The following is a 13,674-nucleotide window of genomic DNA, read 5'->3' as shown; positions in this document are numbered from 1 at the left end:
CCTCCTGTTTGGCATATAAAGGATCAGGGATCTCCACTCCTACTTGTATCTGAAGAAGGGAGCTTTGACCCTTGAAAGCTTATACCCTGAAAATCTTGTTGGTCTCTATGGTGCCACTGGACTCCAATCCAGCAATGTGTGTGTTAGAGAAGCTCCTGAGAGATTATTGGGTCTCTGAAAGAATGGATTTTTTGTAGTATAAAATAACAAAGAAGGCGGAGCCCCAGACAAAGCCTTATCTCACATTCCGAAAATGCATTTTATTTACCTCAGCCCTAACTTAAATCCAGCTAAGAAGTAAAAATTGGAATGTAATGAACTGCAGACTAACTCTCGAGCAAGAATTGTTGTCCTTGTACCTACAGGTGCCAGCAGAGTCCATAACCCTCTAGCAAATATTTATGAACCTTCCATTACCCTGACATTGATTTGTTGGAGAGGTGGATGTTGCACAACAGCTGAATTGGGAGCAGCAGCAAAAAGATTGGGAAAAGCTTTATAAATTATCCTTGACAGCTGGAATCCTTGAACTTTACTCCCAAACTATTTATACACCCTGAAGCTCTGGCCCCTCATTTCACCCCAACTTCCTTACAATTGCCACTTTTCCTTTTTAAAAAATACCACCCATTGTAGATCTATTTAAAAAAATACCACCCCAATACTATTCCACAAAACCAGATATATCATTAGTTGCAACTTCTTTAATTTCCAGTAATATCCACAATTCACAGCTTAAGAGATAGAAACACAGCAGCTCTCTCCAATCTGTCTCTCAACCTAGCCTGCCTCATAAGGTTGTTGTGAAGATAAAATGGAGATGAAAAAAAACATGAACACTGCCTGGAGGTCTGTTAAGGAATTTTTAGGCCCCATTTCATAAAATCTTTTTCGGAGCATACATTCAAGCTACCAACACACAGAAATCTGTAAACAAGTAATAAAGCCTTGCTCTAAGTGTCACATTCCTTCCGAGATATCCTGCTTGTTACATATGTCTCCAGTGGATGAGACAGGTCATTGAGCAACGTGTAAACATTTTGTTTTGATTATTCTAATTAAATAAGTAAGATTTCAACCATGAATGAATTCCTTCCCAAGGAATATATCAGATACATGGCTCCAGCTTCTCAAATGTTTGCATAATTCGTCACTCAAGTTTGTCAGATATCATGTTCTCTGAGAAAATGTCATTCTGCATCAGTCTGACAAGGTGTATGCATCATTTTTACAGGGTTTCATCCTAATCTTTGATCTTTTATTCTGTAAACAAATAGCAATTATTCTGTATACTATCAGTACTGAAGGGTATATAAGGCCCTCCAATGCTACTTGTCTTTACACGTCTCCTAGAAATGGAGAATGTGTCTGGGGTTATTCCTTTAAGAAATAAACCCATTTTTCTTCTGTAATCACTGTTTGGTGTCTTGAAATATATATGGGTTAGTGGTAGTAGGGAACTTAAAAATTGGAAGCAGAGTACTATTACAAAAATTCCTTTAACAAGGTCCTTACAAGAAAGGCAAGACAAAATGTGATTGATATTCTGTACTTTCAAGTCAGAGAACAGAGGCTCTGGCTTAACAAATAACTAAACTAGACGATGATTCGCTACTATATGTGCCTGGGAGAATCCTTCGATGCTCTCTCCTTCCCTCTCTGCAGTGATAGTTAGCTCCAGTAAAGATAACAGTGAGATAGTTATAAGATAGTAGTTCCCTCTCTGCAGTAAGATAGTTTGTGGCAAACTAAAATTTGTAGTCAAATCCAAATGTTTGTTTGAAATCATTGCCATAACAAGGTGACACTCACAGCAATACACTTATTAAAGAAGCTTGTGCTCCATCATTCTCTTAGGCACTACGGGCACAGACCACACCACATATTTTGACAGCACAGAAGTGATTCTGTGTAGGAAAGTATGAGTTGGATCCAGACTAAATTGGTAATTTCCCCCTTTCTTCTCCGCGCCCCCCCCCCAAAGGGTACTCTATCCGCCAGGGTGTTAGTGGGCTGCAGCGGGAAGGGGAAGCAGGAAAGTTCTATTCTACAAGTGGAAAAATTAGTCTGGATCCACCTTATATGCAATTTTTTTTCTACAGCAAATTCACAAATCTAATTGATGTACTTGTGTGCACAGTGAGGAAAACAGTAGCACTACACTTCTGACAATTTTATCTGGAAACTACCTCTGTGTTAGACATCTAAAATGACAATGAAAACTAATCTCCTCTAGTAGAAATAATATAAACAAATTCTAATGTACGTGATATGTAAACTTCTAAATGTTTGCAAACAATTCAGGAAAAAACTTTGTACTACTTTGATAAAAATCTATTACTGATCTCATGCTGTTTTACGTTCATGCTTCCCCTTTCATTTTAAGTGATAATTTTTATCATTTGTCACATGAAATGGCACTACTTCCATTTCATCACCCTATCTATATAATTATTCTGGACTTGCAGTTCAAAAATCATATGCTTTAATAAAATCTTACCAAAAGGCAATATATTTAACTTGAAACTAGTTGAAGATACAATTACAAAGACCGCCTTTCACCACATTGGTAGATGCAGATGCAAAAATAATACAAAACTCTCTCAAGCTGACATTACATTAAAAGGAGCGAATGGATAAGGCAAGCAATAAGCGCACAGCTGACCTGGCATCACATGCAATAGCTGTTCATATAAGCAACAAAAACAATACATCTGCAGTTGTTTTCCTTAAGGCCTCCCTTCCCCCAAACAGATGCAGAGTAGTCTTCACACTGAGGTATTCACTAAAGCATTGCTTCAGCTATCATCACTCAGCACTTTGTGCAAGGAGGACAAAAGACCTGTGTCAAAGTAACTCATCCGTCAGGAACAAAAGAAGCCACAAAACATGCCTTTTTAATGAATTCTTGATGAAACCCCAAGCAGAATAACAGAAGAGACAAAGAGACAGTACAGGTAAGATAATCTCTCTACATGAATTCAGGTTTTACTGTACTACAGCACAAAAATAATATTTAAGTCTAGTCTATTTATAGTGTATAGATATTTTATACCCTCTACTAATATGGGAAATGGGCACATCTTTCTCTATCAACCTTATTTTACATTCTAGCAGCCACTTAATGCCCCTTAGTGACTTATGAAGCTTATTTAGAGTATGAAAATTAGTAATCGTTGGCACTGCTCAGTTTTTCCATTAATGAAGCAATTTCCTCTCTGTATTTCCTTGTATTTTCAAAACTAATGATTTTCCAAGTGTTTTCTCAGTACTTGGAATAATTCCATCAGCTCTATCATCCTCTGGGATTCAAATTAATATAGCATATGGTTTACAAAGTGTACATTTGAAACTTCCTTCCAAAGAGTTATTATTTCCACTTAGAATTTGATCGGTCTCTACTATTAGACATGCATAAAATAAATAAGATTCGCTTTCTAATGCTCAAAGAAATTCTTGTATTCTGTTTGATGTAGAACTGCTTATAAAGCAAAAATAAACAGGAGTCTTGTGGCATTTTAAAGACTAACAATCCCCCCCCCTGCAAACATAAAGCATTTATTTACTTTAATATATTTGTATCCTACTTTATCACGCAGATATATAACAAAGCAATAAGGGCTTTCATAGACCAAGGTCCACTTATTCAGATGCTATGGGAAGATTCTTACTTTGCATTAATTTCATGTAGGAGGTAGATGGTTTGACAAAGGCAACCAAACAGTTGTTCAAGGAGAAATGTAGGAAGTACAGAGTGAAATGTAATAATATAAAATTCAAATCTAATTGTGAAAAAATACAGAGACCATTAATTAGTTATGCTAAGCTAGTTAATACCTGCAATGAGCTGGGAATCATGGGTTTTATTAATTAAGGATAGGTAGCCATGTTAGTTTGTAGCAGCAAAATAAAACAAAAGTCCAGTGGCACCTTGGAAATTTAACAAAATTTATTCCAGCATAAGCTTTCAAGAGTTGGAACTTGTTTTATCAAATGTGTTCAATCCAGTGTACAGGTTTCACCATAAAATAATTTAAAGTATGTAACAGTTATCTGATAACTATCAGACTACTCCGAAAGCTTGTATAAAATTCTAGAAAAACAATTGGTTAAAAGCAATACAGTCAGACAAATATAATACCCAACAGTTGACTATAAGGCACTGGGCTGACTCCCAAATAGTAATGCTGTGCCAATCACAACAAGTCTGTTCTTCACTTCCTATATCTTGTTTGATCGATCTGTTTACAGTTTGACAGTCTTACCATGATGATTCAAATAAAAAAAGTCTTGTCTCATTTCACAATGAGCTATGAACCAACAAAAAGTCTCCATGTTTGAATACAGCTGAAAGAATAAGGCCAGAGCATAATATAGTGGTAACAAGAGTTCCTGTGCATACTAAGATAAGGTGATGTTTGAGCCCAACTGGTATCTGCAATTTCAGTTCCCGGTTTATCTAAAGAAAGAAAGAAAGAAAGAAAGAAAGAAAGTTTAAAAGACAAATATAAACTCTTAATTAAAATGTTTATTTCATATAACCCACATTTTAACTCCGTATTTCTTTTTCAGGTGACTTTTAGCCTACCTACTGGAGTCTATTTCAGCCCTGTCTATTTTAAAAGGTTCCTTGAATCAACCTCCTTTAATAATCCTTAGGGCACTGGCATAAGAATGTGGAAGAAAGAGTTCCCCTTTCCACCAATTAGCGTATCCATATGGTAACCTGAGCTACAATCTTGTGCTTACATAGTCCACAGAAGTCAATGTGAAGCAACCTAACTAGTACACAAGAATGCATCCATGGGCTTGAATCCTATACCTTTGCTCTGTGGCCACTTATCTCTGGGTGCTGCAACATTTTCCTGCTCTGTGTTGGGCACTTTGAGCTCACTGAAAAACATTGGAATTACAAAAACAGAAGTGCCTAGTACCAAAAGAAGTAAACCCTGCAGAGAACTGCCTCTGCAGGGTCCAAAGATAACTACATGCACAGCAAAGCCCAAGTTTCTTCTTCTATGAGCACCAAGCACTGGATTAGATCAACATTAAATTTCCATTGGCAGAACAAAACTTTCCTGCCTTCCTCCTCCCACTTCAGCCCACTATTCTACACAAAATCCTGCTCCTGAGGCGTAAGTGGCCCTAAGGATTGACATGGAGGGAGTCTGCAGTGCGAAGCAGTGGAACTTGCCAGTTAGGATCTAATCCATTGTCAATGGACTGAAATAAATTAATTTCAGTCCATAAATGAATAAATAAATGAAGTACAGTCAATAAATGAATTTCAGAATTGCTGGAGACAAATATATTTTAGGAATAATCAACACACAGCTTGAAACTTCATGCTATCCCAATGGCAGTTATGTTTAATCTTCCAGGAACATGGAGCTTCTATTTTGGTTTCTTTCAAACATTCCGTTGATAGGAAGGCTAGGAGAAAGAAAAAAACACATAAATCAAACCTAATACTCTGGAATCATTTAATCTTAAATTTTAAGTACTACTTTCCTAAATTTGGAAATCCTGCTTAGGCATCTCCCTCATATTTCTACCAATATATAAGATTCCTCACCAATACCAAGATTCATGATTCTATGGAGTCTTTTTAAATCCTGTTCTAATTATTACCCTTTTCTTATTCCCAAAAGATGTCCAACGTTTCTTACATTTCTGGCAATGGATCAATATTTCGGGACTTTTCAGTATGACAGAGATTTCTCCATCAACCTCTGCTGGCTGGTGGTACCGGCAGTGCAGAGGTAAAATTGCTCTAAAACAATATAAGCAGTCAGGATCAGGTTTCATGTAAACGAGGACAATAATTTCAGCGGCTAAATACTCAGGAACTTCCAGATCTACATAATCAGCAACCACCAAAGCCTGCACAAAAAGAACAAAAGCATCATTAAAAGCCCAGTACCGTTACAAAGCACAGTCCTGTTGTAGACAGTAATACTCAATGTTATCTAGTCCACTGAACAGCCCCAAAGCTGATTCCAGTGTCATATGCTACTTACTTGTGTGCATGGAAATTGGACCTAATGCATAGGATTCCAGCAAGGATGGCAGAACATTGGTTCAGTGTGGGTCAATGAAGTATTTGCAGACCCAGACATAGTTGAAACATGCTGGCTCAGCTAATCAACAACACCTGCAAGCAATCTCTGAGTTCCTAGTGAAACAGCCTTGAAGACCTGTCTTAGAGAGTTCTATCTATCCTCTCTGAATGTTTTCATAGCAGTAATGCCAATTAGTTGCTTTGCCCCTGATTGGCTCAAGTGTTGCCTGGTGATGTGCTGAGGATTAGAAAAGATGGCTTCTGAGTACATGTTACCTACCCACCACTGGACGCCAACTAGAGAAGCTTAAGTTAGTAATTTCTTAAAGTTTTAGATAGATTTCAGTTTAGTAGTAATAAGGTTATTTGTTTTATATCTTTTAACTGTTGGAGTGCTTTCATGCTTTGTAACACTCTCTAAAAGCTAATAAAATATATTTTATTAAAGCGATGTCTGGATTTACTGACTGAGATGTGAGTATACTCGAAAGATGAACCCAGGCGTTGGAGAGTCAGGGCCTCGGTGAAGGCAGAGCTCTTAGCCCAATTTGAGTAAAAGGGTCAAGCTCCACTCCTGTCTGACTGTCAATGTGGCTATTTTCAGCGCCTGAAGTAGGAGCTGAGGCAACTTAAACCAAACATTGTGTTTTAACAACGTAAGTAAAGTTCAGATGAAAACTGACAGAAGTGTCAGCAGTCAAATATGAGTCTGAGATGTAGATCTTGCAGAATTTGCAAAGCAGTAACTTATCTTTCTGATGTGATAAAAGTTCGTATCTTCAATGGGTTTGTAAACACAATACAATCCTAAAAAGACTTTTCTAGGAGAAAGCCTTACTAAATAGACCTTAGTAGGATTCCAAGTAGACCTGCTTAGGCTTGCTCTGTAAAAAAATGAACCTAGAAACATTAGAGCTAGCATTTTCAATAATCCTCCCATGTGCTTTCAGAGCACTGGTGTCCAGTGGTTTTCACCTGATGGCAACCCAATTGTTCACATTTTCAATTTTTCAAAAACATCAGAGAAATATATTTTTCTTCATCTAACCTCAGAAGAGTGCTAATTTTAGTGAATAAATACCTGGTAAACAATTACGGATTTTCCCAAACCTGGTGTACCCTAGATGTGAAGATTTTTTAAATGGATATTTTCACAAAAACTGGCATTGGAGAGTTTCAGTTCCATGAAACATAGATATGCAGGATGATAACTAGTTCAAATATTAAGGGCACTTCAGCCTCAAAAACCCTAAACATTTAAAAGAAATGTTCACAAAGGAAAGAAGAAAGATCAAATACATACACTTCCACTAGATTAAATCCAGTTTAGGCTATTTACAGTTTGGTGGTAAAGCATAAATCTATTTGCTTCCAACAAAGACCAAGTGATAGCGTGCCGCTGGAAGCATAACTTTATGGGTATATTCACTGAATGCCATTTTGTGCCTTTTTCCAAATTATCTTGGCTGAACATCATCCAAAGTCATACCTCAGTGATATTGTGTTTATGTAAAGTTATCAGTTCATAGGGATCCACATATAATCCTTTTGGAAGGTGAATTTTAATTGCCACCATGCAGTTTCCTGTGCCTTCATCAACTGTACCAAGGTTTACCCTAGTCAGGAGATCTCTAACATACAGAAAAAATAAAGACCAATAAAGACAAATGAAAAGCTCTTTCAACACACTAAATTCATGTCAAAGAATTCAAGCAATCTCAAAAAAATAACAGTTTTACTTCTGCATGTAAAACACTTTTAAGAATCTAAAATTGTATTTTTACACTTCATCTGCTATTTGTGTTCTGGGGCTACAGTCATCCTCACTGAACTAATTTCTGGATGAGTATTTATAAAATCAGATTGCAAGTTCTATTGTCATCCCTACTCACACTATAAAGCATTGCCATCATCTCTGTACTACTGGAGGACTGAAGCTCAGAAGTAGTCCCTATCAAGTTCAGTATCTACAGTGGTTGTCCAGTATACAACGTTAACGGAAGTAGATGGTTCACTGAACAACTTATAATTCCATATGGCCAAACACGGCCTGGAAATTATATGGATAATTAGGTATTAATGGTATGTTATTGCAAATCCATTTTCTTTGGTATAAATCAGTTTCCTTGTCCATTAGACTACACAAGTGAGGACCCTCAAGGTCTTGCAAGGGGCATATTATTTACCCCTCCTCCACATGTCCCCTTTCCCTTCCTTGGCCGCCCCCATAGCCTCTCTCTTTTTTCCTGCTTTCTTCTCTCCTTCCCATCCACCTTTGACTGTCCCATTGTCTTCACCTTCCCTCACCCCCAGCAGCCACTCCCCTGTAGCCCAGTTGTGTGGTGCCAACTGAGATGGGTCCAGTGGGAACCTGCAAGGACTTGAAGGGGTACTTCACTTTCCCCTGTATCCCCTTCCCCACACTATTTCCTCTTCCCCTCCTCCAGGCAGCCTCTATATGCTCACCTTTCCCTACACTCTGCTCTCCTTGAAACCCACCAAACTTACCTTTTAGCTGTCCCTCCTTCACCTATATTTCTTACTTTACTTCATTTTTATACTGCCATTCTCCACAAAGCAGCTTACTTCATTCTCCTTTCCTCCATATTATCCTCACACAACCCTGAGAGGTAGGCTAGACTGAGAATGGACTGGATCAGTCAGCCAGTGAGCTTCCACAGCAAAGTGGTAATTTGAACCTAGGTCTCACACATCCTACTCTGAAACTCTAACCACAACACTGGCTTTTGGGCGGGGGGGGGAGGCTGCTTCTGAATAGTAGCAAGCAGCCAGGACTGGGAAAGTCAAGCAAGTCTCATGTTATTTAGTCACTTGGTGGTTGCTGCAGAGTCTGGCCCTGAAGAGTCCTCTCTCAAAGGCCAAATCAACCCTGGAAAGCCCTGCTTTTTACTGACAGCAACCAAACCTGGAATACCAACTAAACTGTTATGGTTGTCTAGCAACAGGCACTGAAAGTGTCTGGTTGAAGCTACAAGCACTCCTTTTATCATTTTTTTTAGATTTCCAATTTTTCTGCAACCCTGGGGCATTTTTCAGGCATGTAGGAAAGTTTATTTTATCTGTTCATGGCACAAATCTCTGGATTTAAGTATCCATAGATCAGGGCCACTTGGCAAGCTATATTGGTGATGACTCACTTTTTATCCTCACGCAGGTGCACTGCCAACGACTCTGGCCTCAAAGCTGCTGCAAAGTGCCCAATTGCTGCCAGGAGGGGCTCGCCAAATCAGTTTGCTAGAGCCAGTTGTATTTTTTCACACAATGGGCATTGTTGCTAGTTAGATGCAAACTAACTAGTTTGCTAGAGCCAGTTGTATTTTTTCACACAATGGGCATTGTTGCTAGTTAGGTGAGTGCAAAAAGTTTGAAGGATTCAGGTCTTAATAACCACTATAACAGAAGCACGGTCTAACACCTACTTGTCATAAACTTACCTGTGAAAGCCATCTTTCAAAAGCCATTGTGTGACCTCTGGACAAAAATTCTGTGCAACTATAAGATGAAACAAAAATTACAAGAAAAATCTTCTATCATCAATATTAACATACTTTGCAATAACAAAAAAGGCCACTTCAGCGCAAAGATTTTGAATATTCTTCTACGTTTATGACTTCACATTTTATTAGACAAACTAAAAGACAAATAGGATTCAATATAAATGGCATCAAAGTCTGGGCCTTTTCCATGGTGATCCCTGCTGTGTCAAATGGGCTCTCTGAAGAAGTGAGGGGAACCCCATCAGAGACCTTCAGGAGACACTGCAAAACTTGTTCTTTGCCAGGGCTTTTGATATGGGGCATGCGCAGCAGGCATCTTTTGGGGGATGGTATTTTATTTGGTTTTAATTTGAAATGTTTTAATTATTACTTGTAAACTGCCTTAGGTCAAGGAGAAAGGTGCATGTGTACATGCATATGTGTGCATGTAAAAGTAAATAAATAAGATCCGATTGCTGCCTCCAACTGGAGCAAATATAAGGCTTGCAGCGCCCTTTGTATTTCTATTCATGCTCTTTGGTAGAGAGAGACAGAGAAAGAAAAGAAGTTAGAAGGAAACAGAAACCTCCATTCTGTCTTCCTTTACAGAGAAACATAACAAGGCTCTCTAGTTGCTGAATGTATTATTTCCTTCTCTGACCAGACAGAAGAATCTCACAACCAGTGACACCCAGTGTTGTATAGAGGTTAGATAATAAATAATAACATTCAATTTATATACCACCGTTCAGGACAACTTAATGCCCATTCAGAGCGGTTTATAAAGTATGTCATTATCCCCACAACAAAACACCCTGTGAGGTGGGTGGGGCTGAGAGAGCTCCAGAGAGCTGTGACTAGCCCAAGGTCACCCAGATGGCTTCAAGCGGTGGAGTGGGGAATCAAACCTGGCTCTCCAGATTAGAGTCCCGTGCTCTTAACCACTACACCAAACTGGCTCCTAGTGTCAGACTAGGATCTGGGAGATTTGGGCTTGAATCTTCACTCTGCCATGGAATTTTGCTGGATGACCTTGGGCCAGTCACACACACTCAGCCTAACCTACCTCACAGGATTGTTGTGAACATAAACTAGAGGAGAGGAAAACAATGTAAGCTGCTTTACATTCCCATTGGGGAGGAAGGCAGGATATAAATAAGTAAATAAATAAATCAGCTGAAGAAAGTGTGGCTTGCTAGAACAGGCTGTAATTTATTATTTATATTATTTATTCTCAAAGACTATTTTGGTATATTCATAGAATCTAATCACTTCACAGCAGGTTAGAGATGCTCTTCTGGCCTACTCCACAGCATAAAATACACATAAATAAAAAGAAAATGCAAATAAGCTGACTGAATAAGCCATGCAAGTTAGAAGTCTGCTAAAATTAATCACGTAAAGACAATGCATGAATGGAAATACATTAAATTAAAAATGTAACATTATAACCCATAATTAAGCAGTTGGTGCAGAACGCCGGAGCTCATCTATTTTCAGGAGCTAGGTTCTACAAGCATATTACTCCCATTCTGCAGTCACTGTAGTTACCAGGCTCAATCCAAGGTTTTTGCTATCACATACAAAGCTGTTTATGGCCTTAGTCCCTCATATCTACAGAACCATCTCTCTTATGTTCCGCCATGGCAGTCTCACTCATCTGAATATGGCCTTCTGCAGATACCACACTGCAAATGGACAAAATCAACAGCTACCCATACACACACACACTCTAGGGTCTCCTGCCTTATGCAACAGCCTGCCTGAAGAGGTCAGGAAAGTTTCCACTCTCCTGGTTTTCTGTAAACTGCACAAAACCAAATTACTCAGGAGGGCTTTCTTACACAGGTAATGGGGCTTTGCTGTAAGAGGGACTGGGACAGGGACTATAGTACTGTGTACTGTCTGTTACTGTAAGTATGCTTCTACTGGATAGTTTCACGTTGTTTAATATGTCCTATCAATCTGCTTATATTTTATTTCAGCATTGTTTTTCAGCTCTCTATTCAGATTTTTGCTTGTTTTCAAATTTCTGGTATCCTTTCCCTATTGTATTGTTTACTGAATGTCCCAGCTGTTGATTGTATTGATTTATACTATGTTATCCACCTTGCATTTCAGTGAGAAAGCCAGACTATAAGTAACATATAACAAAAAAAATGAAATTCAAGGCACTAGAGCCCATTTGTGGGGAGGGCGGGGTAGAAATCAAATCAAATCAATCAATCAATCAATACTGCTTTATACAGTTTTCTCTCTAGCTTTAGGGGGGAAAGATTTCAACTTACATATGTGCTCCAGCATGGAAACAAAAAAAAATATCCAAAATGAGAAGTTACTCAACCAAAGAGGCATCTGGAAATGAAGCTGCAAAGGAAAAAAATCATATATGACAAGCAGCTATTGACACAAAGTTTATAATTGTTTCTGTCAAAATTGCCGTTTTTCAATCTAGACGTAACCCTTTACTGTTTAACTCACATGAAAAGAAAAAATAAGTCCCCACATTTTTGAATTGCACTAAAATACTGAGAAACCTAGAACTTTTCAATGATGGAAAGATCAAATTAAAATGCTCTTGTTTGAAAGCTCCTTGAAACACAATTCTCAATCAATCTGGAACCTGTGATTTCCAAAATCCACAGATATACATTCAAGTATGAAAATGGTTGTTATATAAAAAGGAAACTATTATATTCAAACTGGCCCTACAATTAACCATTCAAATTACTGTTTTGTGCTGTATCCTCATTCGTATGTGTCTGAGATCCCATATTTGTGACAAAATTAACACCAATTTAATATAATATCATCAGTATTAATCATGCAAACACTCTAATCATAATGGTCAGAACACTACAACCAAGCAAGGGGAGTTAGATGGCATTAACCTCTTATATTATCATTGATTAGAACAGGCAGCTGCCTTTCCACCTGTATCCCTGGAAATCAGAAAGCAACATTAGTAGTTGTGTTGGCCAGCAGCTGAAAAGCATGATCTGGTCCAATAGCACCTTCAAGACCAACCAGATTTCCAAGTTCTAGTTGGTCTTGAAGGTGCTACTGGACCTGGACCTTGTTCTCAGAAAGCAACATGTATGTCATGGAAGGAAGCATTAGCAGGAAAGGATATCCTACAGCGAGGACTAAAGGAAGGTGCAGACTATCTATTCACTACACATGCAGCATGGCAATCAGATAAATATTGCACGATGGTCTACACAAAGCAGTCCTGCCTGTTCCCACTTCTTTTTCTCTTTGAAAGAAAACTGGGGACATGTTTTTTCTGTTCCAGCCTGCAGTGTTCTACCTATATATCAAAGGTCACAGGCACACTTCACACAGATGCAGAGGTTTGCATACACACACCCCTCATATAACATGCACACATACATATTTGAGACCTCAAGTCCCTGTGTGACAACAAGCCATTTGTTATTTACCATACATCCCATTGCATTATTCTATGTGCCATACTTGTGCATTTTCCACACAAGATTCTCCATGTCCCGATCACTGCATATTTAGAGTGCTGAGCTTAACGAAGACTGCTTGCAATTCGGAAAAGGCTTGTGCGAAACAAGGTGCAGTTTGACCTTGCCCATCTGTTCTGTTAAGGGTAAGCTAAACAACAGCAGGCGATCAATTAAGCAAACCTAATTTCCCATGTACAAGAAGCAAGACTGTCCAAACATCTCCCCTAACAGTCACAGAAAACTAATCTGAAAGCGAGGGCTGCGGGTGCATCTCTCTACCGGGAGAAGCGGCTTCAAACAGGCATCTCCACCGCTTCCTCACGACATCTGGCTAGAGGCTAGCAGGACCTGGACAGACGGCCCCTCCCTCTTATACTGAGGCAACAACTGCCCACCAACACCCACCCTAGTCCGCTGCCAATCTCTTCTCCTGACTGTCGCCCGAAAGGAGACGAAACCCGCCCTGACGAGTTTAGCGCCTCCCTCATAGGAAGAGATTTAACCTTACTCATACACTCACTGCCTTTTCTGTGCCCGCCCAGAGGGCTGTCTTACTTACGCCTGCTTGGAATGCTTGGTTAATCCGTCACTTTTTTTTGTTAGGGAAGCCCAAACTGATATTAATTAGGCACCAAACAAG

At 38.9% G+C, this 13,674-nt stretch overlaps 1 protein-coding gene across 2 annotated transcripts; it reads right to left on the bottom strand.

Annotated features, from left to right (window-relative positions):
- Positions 1-3,931: 3,931 nt before the first annotated feature.
- PIGX (phosphatidylinositol glycan anchor biosynthesis class X) lies at positions 3,932-13,504 on the bottom strand. 2 transcript variants are annotated; one of them, XM_054982094.1, is made up of 7 exons: positions 13,440-13,504; positions 11,847-11,925; positions 9,517-9,574; positions 7,551-7,692; positions 5,670-5,883; positions 5,333-5,433; positions 3,932-4,459 (listed from the first exon to the last, which is right to left on the bottom strand). In XM_054982094.1, the coding sequence occupies exons 2-7, from the start codon at positions 11,911-11,913 to the stop codon at positions 4,301-4,303; spliced, it is 741 nt and encodes a 246-aa protein (XP_054838069.1). In that variant the 5' UTR covers positions 11,914-11,925; positions 13,440-13,504; the 3' UTR covers positions 3,932-4,300. The 2 variants fall into 2 exon arrangements, with proteins under 2 accessions (XP_054838069.1, XP_054838070.1); XM_054982095.1 differs by lacking the exon at positions 13,440-13,504 and adding an exon at positions 13,314-13,399.
- Positions 13,505-13,674: the final 170 nt, after the last annotated feature.

The sequence above is a fragment of the Eublepharis macularius genome, chromosome 6 (assembly GCF_028583425.1).
Source record: "Eublepharis macularius isolate TG4126 chromosome 6, MPM_Emac_v1.0, whole genome shotgun sequence".
NCBI lineage: Eukaryota > Metazoa > Chordata > Lepidosauria > Squamata > Eublepharidae > Eublepharis > Eublepharis macularius.
The sequence above is the reverse complement of the archived record's forward strand: the minus strand, read 5'-3'. Positions and strand labels throughout refer to the sequence as shown.